The 25,694-nt window shown below is 38.2% G+C and overlaps 1 protein-coding gene across 1 annotated transcript in view; it reads left to right on the forward strand.

Moving 5' to 3' along the window:
* The first annotated feature begins 1,239 nt into the window (after positions 1 to 1,239).
* usp8 (ubiquitin specific peptidase 8) overlaps positions 1,240 to 25,694 on the forward strand; it is a 28,547-nt gene continuing 4,092 nt past the window's right edge. Inside the window, exons 1-17 of the mRNA XM_033985923.2 lie at positions 1,240 to 1,340; positions 2,555 to 2,727; positions 4,131 to 4,275; positions 5,039 to 5,124; positions 5,213 to 5,348; positions 6,263 to 6,305; positions 7,173 to 7,344; positions 8,038 to 8,200; positions 9,393 to 9,534; positions 10,424 to 10,686; positions 12,001 to 12,420; positions 14,120 to 14,194; positions 14,620 to 14,915; positions 16,119 to 16,340; positions 17,883 to 18,093; positions 23,121 to 23,357; positions 24,777 to 24,919. Coding sequence (XP_033841814.1) covers positions 2,624 to 2,727; positions 4,131 to 4,275; positions 5,039 to 5,124; positions 5,213 to 5,348; positions 6,263 to 6,305; positions 7,173 to 7,344; positions 8,038 to 8,200; positions 9,393 to 9,534; positions 10,424 to 10,686; positions 12,001 to 12,420; positions 14,120 to 14,194; positions 14,620 to 14,915; positions 16,119 to 16,340; positions 17,883 to 18,093; positions 23,121 to 23,357; positions 24,777 to 24,919 — 2,858 coding nt within the window. The 5' untranslated portion in view covers positions 1,240 to 1,340; positions 2,555 to 2,623. The remainder of the gene's footprint in view (positions 1,341 to 2,554; positions 2,728 to 4,130; positions 4,276 to 5,038; positions 5,125 to 5,212; positions 5,349 to 6,262; positions 6,306 to 7,172; positions 7,345 to 8,037; positions 8,201 to 9,392; positions 9,535 to 10,423; positions 10,687 to 12,000; positions 12,421 to 14,119; positions 14,195 to 14,619; positions 14,916 to 16,118; positions 16,341 to 17,882; positions 18,094 to 23,120; positions 23,358 to 24,776; positions 24,920 to 25,694) is intronic.

Below are 25,694 nucleotides of genomic sequence, written 5' to 3' on the forward strand. Positions count from 1 at the left end.
AATTCAGTTATAATATGTCAATAATCTACTCTTACCTGAATCTCCACAGGGTCCAGACAAAGAGGGGGCATATCATAGGTCGGACATTTTTAAAGGCTTGGGAGTGGCCATGGGCTGGACCATGTGGAGGGGAGAACTGGGTCAAGTTCTTTTTCTTTTTGTTTCAATGTCTTTGTGTATTTTGTAATGTTTAAGTGTTTATAGTTTATTTTAAACACTTTTTAAAGGAATTTAGGCCCTCATAAATCCGCAGTGTATGAGATCCTGCTAAACTTGTACCTACCGTACCTGAGAAGTAAATGGTGTTTACCTGGCGGAGGTGATTCTGGTTTGAAAGGGTATAAACAGGGCACGTCAGTCTTTTGGGGAGACCATCAGTCTAGCAGGGTACACGTGGGGTGTTTCCTTAATTTCTGTTGCCTTTTGCTTACGTTGAGCACAGTTTGTAAATATGTATTATTTTTCCACACATTACCATGGTGATTTAAATGAATTTTGATAATTGGGAAATTTGCCTACTTTGACCACATTGGGCCAGTTTCCCCACAATAAATAATAACACTTAATGGAACAGTATGCACCCCCTTTGAAACTCAAATGCACCCTCAGCCAGTTTAGTCTGGAGCTGTTGCTTATAATAATAATGCCTTACACTTGTAGCTTTACAGGCTTGTCAAAGCCTCCCAAAGCGCTACACTATAGTCATTATTCATTCACTTGGTGATGGTTAGCTACTATTGTAGCCACTGCTGCCCTGAAGCAGACTGACAAAAGCAAGGCTGCCAATCTGCACCATCAGGCCCTCTAACCATCACTAATCATTCACACACACGTAAGGACACAACAACAGAACTTGGTCCAAGCGGGACATGATTCTCCAACCTTTGGGTTGGGAGGCCAAAGCTCTAACCACTGAGCCACTGCCGCCCCAGAATAAAAATGCTGTTTTTAAAGTATTTTAGCCCTAACCTGTAACTGAAAAAATAGGATATATACGTTCAATGCCATACTGTGAAATATTCCAGGCCCAGCAACAATTTACATAGCCTAAGCCTTCAAATCAAAGACAGTTAGCTGCATATGGGTAAACTGTGGGTAAACTCAAGGCAAAATGAAAACAAAAAGGGAAGAATTTACCTAGAAATAACAGTGTTTTAAATGTTTAATAATAGTAACATTCAGCAGAGATCGGTGTCATTACTGATTTTTACATATAGAGGGCGCAAGTGAGTAGTCTACGTCCCCCCGGAAATTGACCCACCAAAGAACAAGACACGGGGAGAAAATCAGGAACCAGCTCCAAAAAAGTGTCTAAAGTGTAAACAACGGTCCAAAAAGAGGTAATTATGTAAGCGCAGATGAAATATTTAGAGTTTAATCATTTCATTTAGGTGTATTATCTGTTTTTGCATCAGTTGCACGTTGTGGTGTGTCTTGCCTGTGCCTGGTACTTCCTGTCCTCTGGTTAAATGGCTTTAGCCGCTAATGCTAATGCTAAACTGCGTGATACCTTTGCGTAGCTTCAAAATACAGCTACAGGCTAACACAAGAATCGGTAAATATCTTAAAACTACAGATTACACTGCAACATGACTCGGACTCAAATATTGCGTTGATGCTACTTTATTTCTGCCAGTCGAGTGTTTATATTTGTCCGCAAAGACGACCTAAGGAGACCTGTCAAAATAATGCTAACGTTAGCCTTCAAAGTATGTGATGTTGACAGCACACTACAGATGCACAATTACACTCATAAATCAAAGAGAATTGTACATTATTAGCGACTGTCTGAGTGCAGTGGAGAAATATATTTAGAATGGGTTTATGTTGTTCTTTTTTTAAACTTTAGTGTTAAGTTTTGACAAGCTCAGTTTGTCATTAGATTCTTTAGCTGTGCTGTGGTAGTTTGTTCTATCCAGTGAGTAAAAGTAATAAAGTACTCTGCTAAAGTACAAATCTTGGGTATCTGTGGTTACTTTTAAATTTTTCTTCACTATTTGAGAGCGGTATCTGTACTTTCTGCTCCATTTTTAAACAAGACTGAAACTTAAAAAGTAGTTTGGTTGCTTGAGAGCTGCTGAAAAGGCTGAGGGTTTATTTTTAACACGCACATAATTTGAGCAAACAAAAATATCCTAATAAAAACACCTAGAAAAAAGAGTTCCATTGTTTCTGTTGAACAAAATTCACCACAAATCTTTAACAAAATCACTGCATTTGAAGCGCTATAAGACACATATATGCATGACATACTTTTACTTTTTGCTATTTTGTACATTTTTAAATACTTTAATACTTTTACTTCAGTACTTTTTTCATGTGACTACTTGCTCTGGTATCTGTATTTTTACTTAAGCAACAAAACTGAGTACTTCTTCCATCACTGGCTTTAACATTGTGTAACAGTGTAATGATGTAACTACAGTGACCAGTGAATACATTGATACCTTTCTTTATCAGTACAATGTCATGTCTTTTTATTGACTGCAAAGATCACTACATATATTTTTGTATACTTTTTACATGTGGGCTAACACTTCTCTGCTCCAAATAGATGTGGTGGGTCTCCATACACTATTAAATGCCCACTGCGTTTGAGCTGTGAAAGAAAATAACTGCCAAGATGCCTGCAGTGTCCACCAGCCCCAAGGACCTATACCTGTCCACGTCTCTGGGTGATCTAAACAAGAAGGCAGAGGTTAAACCAGACAAGATCACCACAAGGAGGTATGCCCCAAAACAGAATCCATGCTGTGTTCTAAGGAAATGGGTGGTTTGGTTATTTCCAACTTGAATGTTACAAGATCAAGACACATTTTTCTGTATATACTAAGGCTATCAAAATCTGGAAATCAGATACTAATTGCTACGAAATGTAATGTATTGAAAACTAGATACTCATTTAAGTGGGTATTGGTAATAAAAATAAAAATAAATCACATGAACAGGACAGAATTTGAGCTGACAATTTTAGTATGGCTTTGAGCTTTATCAGAAGGCCATGGTAAGATAAAGAAAGTATTATTTTGTTTATGAAAATCACATTCACATTCTATTGCCAAAAAGGAGAATTTTTTTAAACTGCATTGTGGTATCGTAATCAGTATCAAGTTTTGACTAAATGTCTCAGTATTGAGATCAAGAAATGTTAGTATCGTGATGAATACTAGTATGTACATAAATAATATCACTTATGCTAAAACAGTAGGCAAGATATTTAAATGTTATATGAATGTCTCCAACATGTTTAATAGCAGAATACCTATAACAAATATTTACATATTTATGTGGTGTTTAACTACTAGATCCACTGTTTAGTGTTGATTTCCATTCATATAATACATCAGAGTTTAACTTGTTTGTGAAGTGAGAGTTCCTCAGCATCCCCAAGTTTGCAAGTACGAATTACCAATTTGCATTAAAGAGGGCGTATTATGCAAAATCAACATTTTATAGCTTTCTACTATGTTATAATGTCGTTCCCTCATGAAAAACATGCCTGAAGTGGTTTTAGATGTCATCCATTCATGTTTGAGTAATTTAGTGATCTCTCTCGGGCCCTAATCGAACCCTCCTTATGGTTAGCTGCAAGATTTGTCCTGTGCTCCACATGCCTATGTCACCCATGCTCCCACATGACAATTCTCCATAAATCTACAAAAAAATACACCACAGCTTCACAAACCTGATGTGCAGCAGTCTCATTAAGGCTGATTGTAATGTTATAGCTCTGTGAAGGGGGATGGACTTTTGACTCAGAGCGTCAAAAACAAAAGTGCAACTTATAAAACATGTTAATAAGTTGTTTTGGTGACTTTAGTATTTTCAAAACAATAAAGGACAATATGGTGATCAAAATAAGGTATGTTTTGGTAGTTAATACCCCATAGACATAAAATACCAGCTCTTTAAAGTCAAAATTTGGTGTTATAATTATTGTGGGCAGAGAATATTATCCACAGTTTTCACAGTTAATGATACATGAACAAAATATTTAAATTAATATTTACATTTATACTATAACAGATTACTACACATGTAACTACAGGTGTGTTATCAGTCTTACTAAATTGTGTGTTTTTTATTTTTATTTTTTATATTTATGCTAGTTTTTCTTGTGTTGTGTGCAGTTATATTCAGAGTGCCTGTAAACTCTTTAAGGCAGCAGAAGAGTGCCGCCTGGACAGAGACGAGGAGAAGGCTTACGTATTTTATATGAAGTATTTAACAATTTATGATGTTGTTAAAAAGAGACCAGACTTCAAACAACAACAGGTAAAATGGTGCTTTAGCAAAATGTTAAATTTATGCAATTTCATATACATGTAGGTATAGCTGTTAGCATTTTAAATATGCACCGTATTTTCCGGTCTATAAGTCGCTCTGGAGTATACGTCGCACCAGTGAAAAAATGCATAATAATGACGAAAAAAACATATATAATTTGCTTTTTTGGGGGAAATTTATTTTACAAAATCTTAGACCAAGAACAGACATTTCATCTTCAAAGGCAAGTTATAATAAGAATAAAATGGAGAACAACAGGCTGAATACTGGTACAGCACGCCACGTAACACATTTATATTTATTCAGCTACATGAAGCACAGACAGAACTGAATACGTGCCTGGTATGTTAACATAAGATGTTAACTGTTAATCAGATAAAGAAAGTATAAAAAACAAGCTAATAAGTTTACTCTTGATCTCACTCCTAATCACTAAATCCATTGAATTCTTAATCTTTGGTGTCGCTTCTGAACAACTCCAGAAGTAGATGAAGTGCTGCTTCTGTGTGGCTGTCATACTGGTAAACAAGCCTAGAGTGCCTTTGCCTTTGTAATTTCACATATAAGTCACATCTGAGTATAAGTTGCACCCCCGGCCAAACTATGAAAAAAAAAAAAGTGCAACGTATAGTCTGGAAAATACGGTAATATGTAACTACTGGTCAACCACATATTTCAAGTTGATTTCTTCACATTTCTATTAATTTAATTCACATTCATTCAGAATCAAGTGAATCTTTTTTATACACAGGACTTTTTTATGACAATGCTTGGACCAAACAGCATTAAAAAAGCCATTGAAGAAGCAGAGAAACTCTCAGAAAGTCTCAAACTCAGGTTAGTTCATTGTGTGCGTGTCTGTATGTTGTTAAGGCAAATGGTATGTCAAACCTGTAACCTGTGAATATTTTCTTTCCCATTTCAGGTATGAGGAAGTTGAGGTGCGCAAAAAGCTTGAGGAAAAAGAAAGACTGGAAGAGAAGAAGAGAAAGGAGGAGATGACAGAGAAAGAGAGTGGTCGATCCTCTCCCAAAACGACAGGCAAAAAGGACATTAAGAAGGTACACCAGTCAAATAATCAATATGTTCTGTTTGGTATGAATTTTTAAACTTCTACAGCAGACAACTGATCTAACTGAGTCTCTGTTCAATACAATGTTGTCTCTGGTGAAACTGAATACGGGCCATTTCCTGTGATTTATTGAACAAGCAAAGCACTGTGGCATCGTTGTGTTCAGTGTACAACAAAACCCCTTAGTAATTTATTATTCAGCTCAACTAGGATAATAATGCAGACAATGAGATGTTTACTGTTTGTATTGTCACTGCCCCTGTCTGTTTTTAAAAATGGACCATGAGTCCGAAATAAAGATGAATTGAAATGATACATGCAAAATCATTTAAAAAAACGTTTCAGCTATCTCATAATGGTTTCCCCTCTTCATTTAAAGGCTCGTTCCAAATTCGTCAAATTGGCCACAAAGCTCCTTAATCCAAAACTGGATGTGCGTCACCATCTGCCATGATAAGGACTGTCCGAATCATAGACCGTATATATAAATAGACATAGCGAACACATTAGCTGCCGCATTTCAAATACCAGAAAGTACCTACTGTAAAATGTACTTAAGTAAAAGCAACGATACCTAAAAATGTGTTTTTCTCCTTGATTTAACCTTTCAAAATGGTTTGAGTGCTGAACAGAATTTAAAAAGCCCTATATTTTGTGACCTTTTACCTTTTTTACCATGCACTTAACATCATAATGTTATTTGCCTCACCAGCCAAGCTGATTTGAATATGCGTGCATGTGTGAGGCAGCTAATTTAACTTTAAAATGAGTCACGTCAAAATACCACAGTGCAGTGAATAAATTAATCATTGTGACTTCATGACTTTCAAACCACAGCAGTAATAACAGATGAATAAAATAAAAAATGCACTGGAACTAGTAACTTTTAATGTTGTTTTTCAGGTGAAGGAAGGACAGAATGAAATAAAGAATACAACTCCAAAAGGTAAGCTCATTATTCACCTTGTTCTGGAGGTTGCTGTGGGCGTTGGCCATTGTCCTTTTTGTATTGGTGGTTTGCTAGAGTATGATGATGTCATACTCCCAGATGGGAGGTGTCAGATTTTCCTATTGATTACACTTCTTTTTGTTGAAATATCTACAAATATCATTCAAAATGTTGAATCTGATCATCTGTTAGTGACTAGACCCATTAACTTTTTTCATTACAACAAAAATCTCCATTTCTATGATATTCATTTTACATAACATAGATACATAGTAATATTGTAAAGGGAAGTATGTTCTCTTTACAGTATTTTATGATTTTTGCCTTTTTAAACTTTTCTCTTTTTTTTTTCTTACTACCTGACAATGGGTACATTTGTTTACTGGAGTAATCAGACCACTCAATAATTATTAATCTTAATAATCCTATATTAACTCTAGATGTGCATATGCCAATTCATTAAACTGCCCATATTACATTTTTCCTGATCTGTTAATAATTTTGTTTCCTTATCACAAACATACCTGGAGTTGTGTTTTGTTCCACCTTGTGATTTCATGCAGTAACACAGGAAGTGCTCCACTATGGTTTTAAACTCCATACACTTGATTTCAGCCCTGGAATTTGTGATTAAAAGGTAAAAGTAGTAGTAGTAGTAGTAGTAGTTTTGGAAATGTAGACAGATTAATAATGGTTTCTCAAACGTGTGTGAATAAAACAAAACTGCAGGTATGTTTTTGATGAGGTAACAAAATTATAACATGATTGAAAGCTCACAAGAGTCAATTTTGCATACCATAGGACCTTTTGAATGTTTTATGAAGTAACACTGGTATTTGGAAGTAAAATATTTTTTTCTTCCAGCTGTGACACCAGCTGGGGGCATCACAGCAGAGAGACTGTTCGCTCTGATGAAGGACCAGACGATCTCGCTGATGGTGATGGACGCTCGGACATTTAAAGATTTCGAAGACTCCCACATCCAGGTCCCAGCTCAGACCTGCATCAGCGTCCCAGAGGAGGCAGTCAGCCCGGGGTAACAACCACAGCATTTGAGATGAGGCAAAAACGGAACAGAACACCAACAAATGTAACAAACAAAAACCTGGCAGAGGTGACATTTATGGAAATAACATATGAACACGCAATTAACAGAGGTTGAAATTATACTTAAAGGGCCCATATTATGCTAATTTCTGATCTATGTTATAATCTTGTTTTCTCATCACAAATATACTGAGTTCTTCTCTCAAACAAAAAAGAATCAATTCCACCTTGGGATATCATGGGGTAATACCGGAAGTGCTCCACTGTGTTTTTAAACTCCACACACCTTCACTAGAATTATTTGGATATTTTAAGCCCTTAAATTGCCAATCTCATCTCTAAGATTAAAGGAGCTGTTAATTTAAAACTACCACTTCATGACAACACAAGGTTGAACAGAGCATTTTTAGCTCTTAAGTTTGTGGGTTTGCGTAATTTAGAGTTCATGTTTTGCCCTCCGTTGGATGTTTTCTTGTTTATAACTACTGTGGAAATTATATAGTCCATTTTCAGACCTAGCTAAGACCTAGATTAGACCTGGAATAGTCCTGTTACAGAGCTGGTTTAGATCCGGTGGTACTCTGAAAGCCAAATTGTGTCTTTGGAGGTACTTAGTGTGAAAAGTTTGAGTGACACTGGTCTAATTGATATTTTTTCATTTGTTTGTTTTTGACTCTTTCAGAATCACTGTGAATCAGATTGAGGCGAAGCTGCCGGACCTGTCCAAAGAGCCCTGGAGGAGGAGAGGCTTTGTGGATTACATCGTTTTACTCGACTGGTTCAGCTCCGTCTCAGACCTGGCCCTTGGCAACACTCTGCGGAGCCTCAAAGACGCACTGTTTGTGGTGAGATAGTAATACTTTACTATGTTACAAATGTGTGTTATCGTGAATTAATACCTAGTGTTGTCATGATACTAACATTTCAAACTCAATTTCGATACTAAGGAATAGACTCCATGCACAATACCGATTTGGATACCACAATAATTAAAAAAAACCTCTTTAGACAATATAATTTGATTACATTAAATGATAGTATTTCTTTTCTATTCCCATGTGGCCTTATATCTGTGTAATCCCTCAGTGGTCCAGGTAGGTTTCATAGTGGTCCATGGGCGTATACTAGTATATGTGGTCTTAGACTTGTTCTGACACAGCTCAAGATCATTCAGGAAAGGTTCATTTCTGTCCTATAAATGTGTTTTTGTTTTAGTATTGATACATCCTCAAATGAGTGTCTAGTTTCGATGCTACTTTTAGTATCGATTAGGATCTGATTTTCAATACTTTCGACAATCCTTTTCATACCAGCAGCTCTAAAACGTTTAAGTAGCCGTACCAAATATTATTTAAATACCTCCTACCAATGTTCATGGTTTGGAAATCAAGTACCTCAGCCCAAATGCAATAATTTGTTAGAGCTTTTTATGTTTCAAAAAAATGCTTGCTGCAAGGAGCCAATGTTACACTTGGAGATTCTTGGTCAAGTGTCTAAATATTACGCTATTTTCTAATCTATTTTACAATGTTTCCTCATCACAAACATTCCTGGACTTTTGTTTTGTTTCATTCACACATTCACAGTCTAACACACAAACCCTGCATTTTATTTTTAGTTCTTCTCTCAAACAGAAAACAATCTATCCCACCTTAATGTCATGTGGTAATATAGAAAGTGCTCCACATTTTTTCTTTTTAAACTCCATACACCTTCACTAGAGTCATAATCATGCATAATTTCAGCACTGGAATTGCCTATCTCTAGTGAACTAAAGGTAAAAGGTAGCTGTTAATGCCAAAACTACTGCTTCACAAGGTGGAACAGAGCATTTTCAGCTTTGGAGATGCAGACAGACTAATAATACAGGCTTATGCAAACACACGGAGGTGACAGTATTACAACACGGCTTAAAGCTCTCAAGAGTCATTTTTTGCACATTATTGGACCTGGAATATTGGAGCTGGAGGAGTAGTGTATGGAAAGTGAAGAGTTCTCTATCTGTTGTTTAGTGGTATTTCTACATTTTGTTCACAGTGGGACAGTATGACTATCCTTCGCAGCGAGCCCTTGGTTTTGGAGGGAGGCTACGAGAACTGGCTTCTGTTTTATCCAATGTACACGACAAACTCCAAAGTCAAACCCCCAAGACAAACCTTCACCAACACACTGCCTCAATGTAAGAACAGCTGTTTAAGTAATATTTATATTTACCTTTATGCCACTGTGTCTCAAGTTTATTTGAATTACTTTGTGTACCAATTGTGCTATACAAAGTGCTTTACAGAATAAGAAAGACATTCTATTCACAACACAAACAGATCAATTATCACTGAAACACTTAACACTGAAAGAGAAGGGTGCAGAGTACAAACCTTTTCAGTCATATGCACCACTGAACAGAACCTTTTTTCAGCCTGGATTTAAACAAAGTAGAGGCCTGTCTCACATCTTCAGGAAGACTGTTCCAGGTTTTAGCTGCATAAAACAAACACTGATTTATCATGTTTAGTCCTGGTTTAGTCCTGGTTCAGTCCTGGTTCAGTCCTGGTTCAGTCCTGGTTCAGTCCTGGTTCAGTCCTGGTTCAGTCCTGGTTCAGTCCTGGCTCAGTCCTGGCTCAGTCCTGGCTCAGTCCTGGCTCAGTCCTGGCTTAGTCCTGGCTTAGTCCTGGCTTAGTCCTGGCTTAGTCCTGGCTTAGTCCTGGCTTAGTCCTGGCTTAGTCCTGGTTCAGTCCTGGTTCAGTCCTGGTTCAGTCCTGGTTCAGTCCTGGTTTAGTCCTGGTCTGCTATTGTTCACAAAGACACAGGGAAAACAAAACATCCAAAGTTACTCACAGTCTGCAACTAAACTCTGTTAATCTGGGGTGTGAGAAATGTGATTTTATTCAAAATTATAGGTGACCAATGAGCTATGTTTCACATGCATCACTGAAAAAAAACAAAAAACACAAATCTGATTAGGCAATCGTGTTCGGTTCTATCCCTCTGTGTAAAAAAATGCAGAGATATTATTCTGGAACAACTGAAGTACAACCCATAGTTAGTTTTCTCAAAACCATTATTCCCAGTGAATTTCAGCTACCCCACCCTTGAAGACCCCAAGCCTCCACCCCTTCCTCAGCCCGAGCCGCAGCACCGCCCTGAGCCGGTGGAGCCCTCTGACCCTCCGATGGTGAATGGCGTAGCTTGTGCAGATGCCCCGCCCCCTCAGACCGCAGTGACAGACAGACAGGCCGACGCTGTGGACTCACCAGGGACAGGACCAGAGCTCAGCAAGAAGACATCGGGCCCAACGAGCCAGTCGCCGGTCATAACCAAAGCATTCCCTCAGGTATTCAAATTAACGTCATGTAACCTATGTACACCTGGGAAGCAAACAACTAAGAGATAGTAAAAGGAAAAATCAAATTCAAATCTGTCAACTGGACAAAACGTTGTTAGAGTGAAGAAGTTTTGCTACTTTTTTTTTTTTTTGCTACCATCACTTTTTCAGTTATGGTCAGATTACTGTTGGACACTTAAATCTATCTGTTGTTTTCAGTGTAGCTAGCTCCTCCCTTCACACCTATTGTTTTATCTGGAAACAGCAGCAAAACGTCATCATTCCTACAACTTTTTATCCAGTTGACAGATTAGAATTTTTCTTTTACTCTGGATCATACCTGGATGACTGAGGGATTACACAGACAGCTAGGAGATACTTTAAAATAACTACACTTCTAATAGCATTAATATACCATGACCAAAAATTAACAGTGTTTATTAAGAATGATTCAAGCGTGCAGACTTCTAAATGAATACACTAAATCTATCTCTTAACCGTAACCCTTTAATTCAAAAGTCTGGACACACCCTATCATTTAATGTTTTTATGTTTATTTCTACTTTCTCCATTTTTTATACACAGACATCAAGACATCAAACTTATGAAGTACAATATATGGAATTAAGTAGCAAGGGAAAAAAGTTGAATAACTACTAAATATTTTTCGATTAACAAAGGGTGGCTACTTTGAGGATTTGAATCTAAAATATATATATGTGTCCAAATGTTTAACTGGTTAGTTGCGTTTATTTAATGTCAATCAATCAATCAATCAATAAACAACTGTATTAAACCAAGAGGCCAATGCAGTTAGCAGATCTATGGTTGTGCATAAACCGTAAATAAAATCAAATACAAACACAACACATTCAAATGATTCAAAGTTTTATGGGAGAAGGAATAAAATATTTAGTTAGTATAGTTATTATATTTAGTGTATTTATTATAAAAACTAATACTAATACTAAATAAAACATACAGTCTTGCTGTGAGTGGTGTCATCGTCTCCGCAGATCTGATCTATAATTTGGCAATGTGGCATCCCTTGTTTGACTCCGTGGAAATGGATAAAGCCTTTGGCCATACTGTGGAACTTTCCAGGCAAAGCAATAGCATCTCCATGGAGACAAGCAAGCTAGTAGCAGACACTTCTACAGAAAAGTTACATAACATTGATATAGAGAAATTCTGTATGATTTCTTCTATTTGAAATACAGCACATTTTGTATTGTGATTATTTTGTATACATTTAAGGGAGATTTCAAATTATACTAATGGTTCATATTGGTTTACTAAAACTCTGGTCTCTTATTCCCTCAGTTTGACCGCACCAAGAAGCCCTCTGTGAGAATAGTGGAAGAGCCCAAACCTAGTGTGAACGGCGCAGCCAAAGATTTGACCCAAAACGGACCCACGATCCCAGACCGCTCTGTCAAACCCTCCGTGACCCCAAATCAAATGCACAACGAGGCTGCGGCAGAGATGGAGCAAGCCAGGCAGGAGCAGGAGAGGAAAGAGAGGGAGCTGAAGGAAAGACTCGAACGAGAGAATAGTGAAAAGATGAAGAAGGAGGAAGAGGAGAGGAAGGAGAAGAAGAAACTGGAGCGACAGAAGGCGGAAGAGGTGGAGGACAGCAAAGGAGAGAGAGAGCGCAGAGGCAAAGATGCAAACACAGACACACCCTCAAAAAGCATGTCCCTGGATTCGCCCGCGCCAAACCACCTCGTCAGTGAGATAAAGGTGCGTCTCATGGTCACATGATGCAGAAAACACAACACACTCACAATAATGAAATATGAACCTGCTATGAACCTGAGTAGTGTTGCACAATGCTAACATTTTAAACTCTATTTCAATACTAAAAATCTGTAACGAGTATCAGGTCTATTCTTGATAACCAAATGATAATCTTTTTTGTGATCAAATTTTTTTAATCAAGTGTTGATATCATCTGCAGTTAAACAAGTGTGTTTTTTTGACAATTTTGAAATTTTAAATAATAGTACTTGTTTATTATATCGTGTGGGTTTAAACTAGTTCTGATAAAACTCAAGATTAATCTGTTCAGGAAATGTCCAATTTTATCCAGTTATCAGTAGTTGCTTAAATGAGATGGTTTCGATACTATTTTTAGTATGAATTAGTATTTGATTTTCGATACTTTTGACAACCCAATTTTAAAACGCATTAATACATCAAAAACAGTCTTCATTATGTCTTTCTGGGCTTTAGATGTGTTTTATAATACCTACATTTAAACCCATCACCGTACATTCTATGAAAAGATAAATTGGCCATCGCTGTCTGTCAGAAGAGAACAACATTGCATAAATGCATTTATAAAGGACTATGACAATAGACTGCCTGAATATCTCACGTATTTGTTGAACTTTGATACGGGAACTTTTAATACAACATCTCATGATTGGCATGCTTCCAAAAACTGGTCACATTAGAACTGAAATGGGGGACAAAAAGCTTTTGATTATTTTGCTTCCTAAAAATGGAATGCATTTCTAGGACAAGCAAAACTGGATACATTAGTGTCACTAATGCACTTTAATCTGGCAATAAACATTTATAATCACACTTGCTCCTGTTTTTAATGTTTTTAATGGTCTTATGTAGGCTTTTGTTTGTTTTGTTATGAAAAAGTTGTGATTACGTGACTTTTTTGCAGAACTTGTCCATCTTTTATTTATTCAATTACAAGTATTTTTATTGGTTTGGTTCGGTCTGCAAAAGGCTTATTGTTAATGGGAATAACGCATGGATAATTGGATCAGTCAAATGAAGCTCATCGAGGCTAGCAGTTATAGAGGCCAATTTGGAGCTAAGTTTTATATTCGGAATTCCAAATTCCAAAGAGCCAATCTGGAGAGAAGTCCCTAAAGCTAACACTCCTTCCCGCCCGCACCACTAGTTTAGCAGGGAGCGGGCTCTTGGCAACATTGTCAATCAAATCAAACTAAACCTCGGGGGAAAGAAGGCAGCTGGTTTGTCTCTTATTAATGTTATTATTAATGTTCATGTCTTGATTTACGGACACCATAGTGAAATAAAAATACCAGGATCATGTAATACGAAAATTTTAAGACCAAACGATGAGCCTGATGGCAGCAGTTACAGTGAGAGAGGCCACAGTTTTCTAAGGTAATGTGAATTGGAGCCAGAGTTGATGGAGCCGGAAGTGCCTATGCTCACTTCCTATTTGGAAAGTGGCAGCTAGCAGGTTAGCTTTGTCTATTTATATATAGAGTCTGTGGGTCCACAGAAGAATTCAGTATCAAACAGTGTGGTTAAATCGTTTTCCATTGTTCTTTCAGTTCAAACAAATCATTGTCTCAGCTATTAATCAGGAATAGACTTTTTACAGTAAATACTCTCTGAACTACCATACATTTATGTTTTTGGTGTTCTGTTATTTTTTTTATTACAGAGGGAACCACTGACCAGAGCAAGAAGTGAGGAGATGGGCAGAACTGTACCTGGTCTACCTGTTGGATGGATGAAGGTAAAAATGTGTTTGTGTAATTATATTTATATCTCCTTATTATGTTGTTCATTTATATCAACGCATCAAATGAAATTGGACTTATTATGCAGTTTTTCAACAAACGAGTAAAAGAATAAAAAAGATAATAAAACAAGATGGCTTAAGCTGGGAGCACAGACATCACACACTTCACCCGTTAAATAAATACAGTGATGTTAGGGGAGTCATACAATATAGTACACATTACATTTTCACAGGATAAAAGAAATTAGCACAGAAAGGATCCATTTACCCCAAATCTTGTAGAATTTTTCCCTGTGAGTTGTTGGCGTCTATGATTTACTTTACTTGTTGAATACATATTGCGTTGCCATTTTCCTATAGCAAAACTATAAAAATCTGCTGTTTTCATAGTTGGCTAATGCACTTCTTTCTCCCTATAGTTTCTTGACACAGTGACGGGCACGTACCGCTACTACCACTCACCAACAAACATGGTCCACCTCTATCCACCAGAGGTCACTGTTCCCCAGACTCCGCCCTCAACTCCTCCTACCGTCCAATCCAAACCCAAATCTCTTGAACCAGACGCGAAAATTGAGCGGGAACGCGAGCAGTCAAAATTGAAACGCTCCTACTCGTCTCCGGACATCAGCCAGGACCTGCGGGAGGAGGCCCAGAAGAAAGCCACAGCCCCCATCACCGCTACTGTCACCCCCACAGTCAACAGAGAGACCAAGTATGTCTGAGTTTTCATTTATTTCTCATTTATTTCAATTAAAAGGAAGCAAAAAAACTGTAGCAATCAACAGTCCTGCCAACTTAAAAGTCCACTCTGGTCACGGAAGTAAATTTTCCAATCAATTTTCCCTATAGACTTTTCAAAAAAATGCAAATATTAACAAGCTGAACACTGAAGCTAACCAGCTACATGTGGTCATTAGTTATCATGTAGCTGATTAGCCCGGAGCAAGCTTTCAAACTGTTAGTATTATTTTTTTTTGGAAAGTCTAGGGGAAAAATTAATGAGAATTAAGTTTTTCCAGAAGCAGGGGACAGGCGCTTACTGTCATTTTGTTGTTGGGCATCAGCGTTGTCGTAACTAATGACCACAAGACTTTATTTAAAACCGACTTCTGAAACTTTAGAAACCACTAAGTTGTTAAAACATTTAGCAAAATCTTGCTTTTTAGACATGCTTTTTGGACCTGTTACCACAAAGCTGGTTAGCCTCCGCGATGCCTTCAAACTCTTCATATTTAAATCTTTGAAATGTCTATGAGAAAAAAAAATTACTTCTCGAACTTCGAAGAGGGCAGGATTCTTGAGCTTCATTACATCATATTGTAAATTACAATTGTGTATTTTCTCTCTTAAATTTAAAATTAATACTAATCATTTTGTGAGTTGCATAAAAGATAACTACACTACCAGTGAAAAGTTTGGACAGACATTTCAGAAGGTATCAAGAGGTATGAATGACACGTATGGAATATAGCAAACAAAATTCAAACTCAAAATAACATACTTTCAAAAAAAAAAAAAAAAAGCCTTTATCCTAGGCCAAGGATGTGCAGTGCTGATTTGAATATAAAATAGTTATTTAACTTTTTTTCTGCACTACATAATTCCATATATCTTGCTTCATATATTTGATGTCTTCTGTCTGTATATAAAATGTTGAAAGTAGTAAACATAAAGAAATCATACACTGAAACATTTGACTGGTACTGTCATTTGGTTTGCTTTGGTTAGCCCATAGTCTTTGGCTATGTTCTTGAGTAACTGCATTCACAATGTTAAGCTGGCTGTAATTAATTGTCTGGCAGTCATCATGGTTCGCTCTATAAATGAGTCATAGTAGTACAAATGCATTATTTAGATAAATGGGTAACTAATTTTGTATTATTGTGTATTTGCCTCGAAATCCTATCTATTTTAGACCAACAGCTACTAAAGTCTACCAGAAGGTGGAGATAGTGCGACCGTCCGCTGCCAAACTTCGAAATCTTAACCCAACTTTTGGAGGCATGGGAGCGTCTTTGACCGGACTCCGTAACCTAGGCAACACCTGTTACATGAACTCTATCCTCCAGTGTCTCTGCAACACTCCCGCCATGGCCGACTACTTCAACAACAACTACTACTTGGAGGACATCAACAGGTTAGTCTAGGGGAGACGTATGGTATATGAGCTTTTAACCATGTTATAATGGGTTTGTTGAGTGATTCACGCATTTTTGAGTAATCCTGTGTTTTCCTGCTTTTGAGTTGTCACTAGGCCTGTCGCAATAACAAATTCTGAAGCACGATATATTGGTACAGAGCATAGACTGTATAAAGAAGTAGACTAAGTGAGTGTGACTTCACCCATAGCATTTGGCTCCGGTCAAATGAAGGTCATGGAGGCTAGCATTTATAGGGGCCAATTTGAAGCTGAGTTCCAAATTTGGAATTCCGACCACGAGTTGCTAATGCTAGTGGGAGCGACCTCGGGGAAGGCCTTCTCCCTTGATTTGTCTATTATTAATGTTCATATCTTGATTTCCGGACACAATAGTGAAATAAAAATACCAGGATCATGTAGAGCGGGTTAATATGAACATTTTCAGACCAAAATGACGAACATGACAGCAGCAGTTACAGAGAGAGGGGTGTCAGTTTGAATAGAAAGTGAATTGGAGCCAGAGTTGATGAGGCTGGAAGCACGCCCATACTCACTTCCTATTTTGAATGTGGTGACCCAATTCGCCCCATTTTTACAAAGAAAATGCATACACGATAAATATTGAGCCGCAAAAAGTGTATGTGACAGGCCAAGTTGTCAGTGCTTAGAAAATTCCTTTTTTCACTTATCCCCTGTCTCTGTCCACTGGCTTGAAAATCCAATGCTACAGTTAAATAACACTTTGAAGAGCCAAACTTTGAACAGGAAGTCATATTTGTCATAAATATACAAGACGATACATAGGCAATGTGCAGTAGTGTCATTAGTGGAATGCATGCTGATTACTCCATGCCCTTTACAGCGCCATCACAACACAAAGGGAGAATGGAGCTCAGAGTGTCAAAAGTGAAACTAATTACACATTTTAATGAATATTATTTAATTAAATTTAATACCAGCTCTTTAATTATTTGGCACAGATTTAGATTAAAGAGGGCTATATACTTCTATGGGGTATTAAGTGCTAACACATAACATATTTAGATCACCATGTTACTTTTTATTGTTTTGAAAATGTTAAATTCACCAAAAACCACATATTAACTTGTTTTATTAGTATCACGATCTTTTTTTGATCCTCTGAGTCAATAGTTTGTCCCCATTTACAGCGCTATCAAATTACAATCTAGGCTAATGAAACTACTGCATATCACATCAGGTTTGTGAAGTTGTAGTGTATTGTTTTGTATCATGTTTTTGTATATTTATGGTTAATTGTTGTGTGGGAGCATGGGTGACGTAGGCTTGTGGGCGGAGCACTGGACAAATCTTACAGCTAATAAGTAAGGAGGGTTCGAATAGGGCCTGGAAGAGATTGCTTAATTACTCAAACATGTATGTTGTGTAAAACCTCTTCAGTCATGTTTTTGATGATGGAACAATATTATAACATGGTAGAATGCTCCAAAAAGTCGATTTTGTATAATACCCCTTCTTTAAGTGTGTAGTACATGTATAATTGTTGCCCTTCTTTGGCAGGTCTAACATCCTGGGACACAAAGGGGAGGTGGCAGAGGAGTTTGGGGTGATCATGAAGGCGTTGTGGGCTGGTCTGTACAAATGCATCAGCCCCAGAGACTTTAAAATCACCATCGGAAAAATCAACGAACAGTTTTCAGGCTGCGACCAACAAGACTCACAAGAGCTGCTACTGTTTCTGATGGACGGACTCCACGAGGATCTCAACAAGGTATGTCTGCTACTGCTGTGACTACTATTTCTACTACTATTACTAGTGTCACTACTAATGATCCCCCATTGGTTAATCCTAATTATTCATATTCAATAACAAGAATTTTCATATTTTTGAAGCAAAAGTAAATTTGATCTCAATTCAACTTAATTCAATCTACATCCAAAGTAGTGCTTTTGTCCAGCCGTTTAAATCACATGAACCTTACTATTTCTTTGTCATTTGCATTCATAAAGATTATCTTACTAGAGGAATGGTTATTTGATCCTGGTCCTAATAAGTGTGAATAATTGCAAAATAGGGGTTTCTTTTTGGTATAATCCTATAGTCTCAATCTGTGTAATCCCTCAGTCGTCCAGGTCTGATCAAAACTTCGCACACTGTTTGTTGTTAAATATTCCAACCTAGTCTTTTTATGATTTTTTTTTTTTTTCTTTTTGCCTGATGTCATTTTGATGGGATATTAGCGAGTAAGTACAGAGTCTTGTGTGGTGTGGTCTGTTTGTCCCTCTGCATGTTGGACCCCACACCTGGCTTTCATTGACTGACTCTATCCTGGTTACTCTTGTTTATTTAATATTATGCAAATTTTACTTTTTTGAGCTTTTAACCATGTTGTGATCTTGTATTGGTGTTTGTCATGTTCTACAGTGTGATGGTGTCATTCTTCCAGATAGTCGCTGAACGCTATAAGGACCTATCAGGACATTCAAACTAATAGTTGAATCTAATTGGTTGAACCATCACAACAGTGGGGAAGAAAAAAATCTGTACTTTTCTCTCAGCTGAATGTAGCAAAAGTTAGACATCTTACTCATCCACAAATGCACAAAGCACTGCTCAAATGTTCTGCATTTTTTCACAAACAGAATAGTCTATAAGGACATCTGTCGGTGTCACCATGTTTTGGTATGTTCACATTTAGCTTCCGTATAAACCACAATGCTGCTCTGTGACTGGTTTGCCCATCAGTGGCCAGGCCCAATCGCACCAGTGGGAGCACGCCAAGATGGATTCTCGTGACTTTGTGAACTCACAAATATCACTGGAATCCATCTTGCTGTGCAAGGTCAGTGGAAATGTTCTATTTTGGTCAAATTGATTTTGGTATTTCTCCAAATGCCCATATCACCTAACCAATATATTGGTCGGGCATTAATACTAAGATCATTTTCACTCCCACTCGTTTGGTCGATGTAAAAAAGCATTCACGGTGATCGGTGCTTATGCTGGTGTGACCATGACGGTCACCCTTTGCACCGCAGTAAATGGTTGGTCCGAGAGCGCTTCAAACAGCAGGGCTTGAAGCAGCACTCTGAAGTGGAGGAGAGTGTGGTGTGAATGTGGTCGACCTCGAGCTCACCTACATAGTCTGTTGCCCAGTTCCAAGCACTTACACTCACCTGAAGGATTATTAGGAACACCATACTAATACGGTGTTTGACCCCCTTTCGCCTTCAGAACTGCCTTAATTGTACGTGGCATTGATTCAACAAGGTGCTGATTCATTCTTTAGAAATGTTGGCCCATATTGAGGAGCATCTTGCAGTTGATGGAGATTTGTGGGATGCACATCCAGGGCACGAAGCTCCTGTTCCACCACATCCCAAAGATGCTCTATCGGGTTGAGATCTGGTGACTGTGGGGCCATTGTAGTACAGTGAACTCATTGTCATGTTCAAGAAACCAATTTGAAATGATTGGAGCTTTATGACATGGTGCATTATCCTGCTGGAAGTAGAGGAGGAGGATGGGTACATGGTGGTCATGAAGGGATGGACATGGTCAGAAATAATGTTCAGGTAGCCCGTGGCATTTAAACAATGCCCAACTGGCACTAAGGGACCTAAAGTGTGCCAAGAAAACATCCCCCACACCATTACACCACCAGCAGCCTGCACAGTGGTAACAAGGCATGATGGATCCATGTTCTCATTCTGTTTATGCCAAATTCTGACTCTACCATTTGAATGTCTCAACAGAAATCGAGACTCATCAGACCAGGCAACATTTTTCCAGTCTTCAACTGTCCAATTTTGGTGAGCTCGTGCAAATTGTAGCCTCTTTTTCCTATTTGTGGTGGAGATGAGTGGTACCCGGTGGGGTCTTCTGCTGTTGTAGCCCATCCGCCTCAAGGTTGTGCGTGTTGTGGCTTCACAAATGCTTTGCTGCATTCCTCGGTTGTAACGAGTGGTTATTTCAGTCAACGTTGCTCTTCTATCAGCTTGAATCACTCGGCCCATTCTCCTCTGACCTCTAGCATCAACAAGGCATTTTCGCCCACAGGACTGCCACATACTGGATGTTTTTCCCTTTTCACACCATTCTTTGTAAACCCTAGAAATGGTTGTGCGTGAAAATCCCAGTAACTGAGCAGATTGTGAAATACTCAGACCGGCCCGTCTGGCACCAACAACCATGCCACGCTCAAAATTGCTTAAATCACCTTTCTTTCCCATTCTGACATTCAGTTTGGAGTTTAGGAGATTGTCTTGACCAGGACCACACCCCTAAATGCACTGAAGCAACTGCCATGTGATTGGTTGATTAGATAATTGCATTCAGGAGAAACTGAACAGGTGTTCCTAATAATCCTTTAGGTGAGTGTATATTGTCACAGCAAAGTGCTCGGATCACGTATATTTCTGTGAATGAGTGTTATGCATGTGATCAAAGCCAACCTAAAATTTAAGTACCGTAAACAAACCCAAATTTAGTTTGCACTGGGGTCGCTCCAGAGAGCCACTCACGTGCGCGAAAACGATCTTAGTTTACATGAGTTATGATAAAACACAACTTCAGACAGGGGTCAGCATGAATTGAAGTAATTCCGCTCTAATACTCTTAGCAAGTTTCATGCTAGTAAATGAAAGTGTCCAGGCTAGTTTAAAAAGACTGGATTTTGCAAGATAGGACCTGTATTGGTATTGATGTCCTGCCTCCTGTCATCACGTCCCCTTTGTGTGACGTCAAATGTTTTGTGTATGACCCTAAAAAAAAATTACATTAAGCTTGGATTTTTATTTGGAAATAGAAAGAGTGTAATTAATCAGATTTTAATTAAAATTCTGTCATTTATAATCATCAGTGATCAATGAAGAGGTCTACAGCCATCATCTGCTCCAAACCATGTGCTTTTACTGAGAGGTCAAATTTAAGAGGAAGAAACTTTAACATTCATTTGTTTCTAAGAAATTAAATATTAGTTCAATATGAAGAAATAAAAATGTGATTGAAATTTGGACCCAGATTGGTTTGGTCATGGGTAGACAGATTAGGTATCTCTGATCTGGAGCCTGCTTCATCTTTGGGTGTAACAACAACTGAAATATTGTGGTATTGTAACTTCAAGTCTCAGTAATATCGCTGGGACTATTCACCTTATTCCAGAAGTGGCCATGGGCGCCGCTGTTGCCATTTTGGTTCTATTACTTTCCATGGGGTCCCTATACAATAAGCTCTAGAGGGAATACTAAGCCATTTTAAAACCTCCCAGAGAATCGGTGCAGAGTTGACTTGTTGTTGCACATGAGCGGCAAAACTTTTACCGAATCCTCCTTGGAAACTAATGGGATTCTCACTTAACTGGAAGTGCCAGCACAAAGAAAGCGCGGATAAGTCGTATTTACAGCAAAAGTGGGCAGGCTGAATAAGGTCAACATATCAAATCACAAGCTCCTTTGCAGCAACTAAAAGACCAGGGGAAACTACATAGGCCATGATCCTTTGCTCTGTTTTAGAGCAGACATCATGTTAATAAGCACTTTTTTTTGGAGTATCACATTAAGGATTTGTAACCGAGTCTTTTGAGAGCATTTTAAAGAGAAAAAGTAGCATTTCTGCAGTTCAGTTCAAGTCAGTTAAAAACACGCACTTAAATATTGTACCATGAGATTTGGATATTGTTAAATCTCTAGGTTCATAAATAGCTGAGTGTGGTCTGTGGTTTTAGGTAGAGGTTAGAATGAGCAAACAATTACTCTAATGGAAACAGTACTAGTAGAACGTTTAATTAAAATTGCTTGCTTGGTGATTTTTTTACTTTGTTGGAGCAGTGTAAAGAGTACAGTTGTCTTAAATTGTCCATTATTGAAAGCCCTAAAATCACATTGTGTTTAAGTAATACATTTCCAAATAAAAATCCTTTGTTTGTGTTGAAACATTATCACAGACATCAGCTGTAGTCCAAACATCTGGTTCATCTGGTTTGAGCTGAGGTGACGCTGGGCTGCTTACAAAGGACACAGAATGCATTTGAATATTACTCAGACTCTTGCTTTATCACTCTGTTCTCTCCCTTTAGTTTGGCCATTTATTGTGTTATATTATTATGTTTTAATGGCAGTTGTTTTTACATGTAATCTAGGGATGCACAATATAAAAATACTGCAGCTCGATAGTACAAGAAAACGACAGTATAAACTGTTAAACGCAGAAAAAAAACACATCAGTGATAATAATACTAATGTAATGTATGGTGGTACCTATGTTTTACTATTGATACCTTGCAGTGACATCACGCTGGGGGTGCGCTGCATGTATGTCTATAGTGGAATGTTCAGCAGTTACCATGGTGACACAATCTACTCATTGGCTAACACAGACAGATATGTTTTAGATTGTCTGAAAACTCAACAAACAATACAAAATGGATTTAACACTGCATTTGCATGTGTCTGTGATCAATACGAGCGTTTGATTTTCAGTAAAAAGATGATGGTGGCTAACTGAAAAAAACTGCTGGCTAATGCTAACTAGCTTGTGACTGTAATTTTTGGTGGAAGAGCACAATTCAGCTCCCCTGTGGTAATTCCAACTAAGTCATTTATTTATGGTCAGATTGTGTTAAAATCAAAGCTCAGATTAAAGTAAAATTTGAGTAACAGGGCTTCAGACAGAGCAGTGCCCCCAGTTAGCATCACACACCCAGGGAATGTTAGCGACATCAGCTGCAAAGTAGTTCAAATGTGTGTGTATATGTACAAATGTCTAAACCGCCTGTGTGTGTGTGTGTGTGGTCCCAGGCGGATAACAGGAAGCGTTACAAGGAGGAGGAGAACGACCATCTTGACGACCAGTCTGCGGCGGACGTGGCCTGGAACAAACACAAGGCTCTGAACGAGTCCATCATCGTGGCTCTATTTCAGGGACAGTTCAAGTCCACGGTCCAGTGCCTCACCTGCCACCGCAAGTCCAGGACTTTTGAGACCTTCATGTACCTGTCCCTACCCCTCGCCTCCTCATCCAAGTGCTCACTACAGGTCAGAACACCGGGGCTGGAGTCGATTAACCATTTTGTTTAGATTATAAGTATTTAAACGGGACAACGGGAGAAAGGTGTGGCGAGTGAGTTAGCTGAATATTTTGTATGACTCGGTGTTTGTATGTAAAAATCATAGACTATAAATATAAATGGACATAGCTAACATGATATTCGCCGCGTTCCAAATAGGATGTGATTATGGGCACAGTTCGGGCTCCATGGACTTCACTTCACATTAGAAAACTGTGGCCCCTCTCTCTGTAACTGCTGCTGTCAGGCTCGTCATTTTAGTCTTAAAATGTTCGCATCAGCCCCACTCTACATGATCCTGGTATTTTTATTTCGCTATTATGTCTTTAACTCCAGGTATGAACATTAATATCAGACAAATCAGCTGTCTTCTTTCCCCGAGGTCGCTCCCACTTGCCAACGTTGGCACCTGCCCCCTGCCAAATCAGTGGTGTGAGTAGGAAGGGGCATTATCTTCAACAGCTTCACTCCAGTTTGGCTCTTTAGTTACTATGATACTCGTGGTCGGATTTCCAAATATGGAAGTCCAAATTGGCCCCTACAACTGCTAGCCTCGATGAGCTTCATTTTACTGGAGCCGCACGCTATGGGTGATGTCACACTCACTTTGTCCAATTCTTTATACAGTTTATTTTAAAAATCCAAATCAAACTCATGATTCACAAGTTTAATCTATGCAGAAAAAAGTAACCAGGAAACAATTTGTTGGACACAGCATCTCGTTCAGTTTTTATTTTTCTTTATTTTTACTGCTTTCGATATTAAATATACAAACAGAAGACATCAAAATATTAAGTAAGACGTATGGAATTATGTAGCAAGGAAAAATGGTCTTCTAAATATTGTTTGACAAAGCAAAGGGTGGCTACTTTGGGGCTTAGATTGTAAACATTTTAAAAATACTAGAGTTGTTTCACTTTTTTCTTTACTACATAATTCTGTACATCGTTAGTGTTTTCTATATGAGAGAAGACATCAGCCTAAATCTGCAGGGTTTGAGTGTTAAACATGTGTGAATGAAACAAAACACAACTCCAGGTCTGTTTGTGATGAGGAAATAACATAGAAAATAGCATAATATGGAACCTTTAATGTTGTGGCCTTTCTCCCACCTATCTCAGTTTTTCTCCTACAAAAACTAGTCTGCATAAATACTAGCCGGCCTTCATTGATTAATAATAAACAGATTCAGACAACATTATATTACTGCTTATAAGGTATTCAAAATGGGGTTTCAAAGAATTTTACTCCCAAGGAAAAAATAACATTTGCACTGTTTGTTTCAGGCGGTTTTGGGTGATTATGATTACGATGAATTTGATTAGATTTTTTTCATGATTATTATATGTCCAAGTATTTGACATAGAATTATGGCTTTTGTTCACAGGATTGTCTTAGGCTTTTCTCTAAAGAGGAAAAGCTCACGGACAACAACAAAGTGTTCTGTCGACACTGCAAAGCTCATCGAGACTCGACCAAGAAACTGGAAATCTGGAAAGTCCCACCCATTCTTCTTGTTCACTTGAAACGGTCAGTACCTCTGCCCTTAACACACAGAACTCCGCTTAGGACTACACGTGATCTCACCTCTGAGTCCTACCACAAAAACAAAGCCAGAAATCAGCTGTGAAGTTTGTTTCTTATTCATCAGACAAGAGAGAATTACCTTTCATAGGCGTATGTTTAACCACAAATTGTGGTTAAACGCTAGCTTAGCCTAGCTTACCTCAGCCTTTCTCGTATACTTTGTTATAACCATAGATCCTTGCTTATGACCTTGTTAGCTTTAAACGACTGCAATCTCTTTTTAAAGTGAGATGTGCTGTTGCAAAAAATAATAATAATAGAGGGAAATGTAACATGTTCATTGTTTTAAATCAGTTGATGGACCAGGAAGTGACATCACACTTAACAATCCCTATAGTGTGAAATGGATTTATTGGGCAGGTCGGTGGTAGAATTCTGTGTTTAACTGTCCGATTGCAGATGTGTTGACCTGGTTTATAGTTGATATCTCTGTAATTATTGGGCCTGTCCACATGAAACAAACCCTCTTCTCTGTCAGCATAAATAATCAAAAGTTTAATTGTTATTATTAACAGTTTCAGAATGTGTTGCCAATATTCAATCCAGAATGTGTGAATGTTAGTTGAAAGGCATTAAACATAAGATTAGTATGGCAAGTGGAGACCATGCATCCATTTTCTTCCGCTTATCTGGGACTGAGTCCGGGTCCAGGGGGGGGCCAACAGTCTAAGCAGGGACTCCCAGACTTCCCTCACCCCAGACACGTCCTCCAGCTCCT

This window comes from Periophthalmus magnuspinnatus, chromosome 3, assembly GCF_009829125.3.
Source record: "Periophthalmus magnuspinnatus isolate fPerMag1 chromosome 3, fPerMag1.2.pri, whole genome shotgun sequence".
Taxonomy (NCBI): Eukaryota; Metazoa; Chordata; class Actinopteri; order Gobiiformes; family Gobiidae; genus Periophthalmus; species Periophthalmus magnuspinnatus.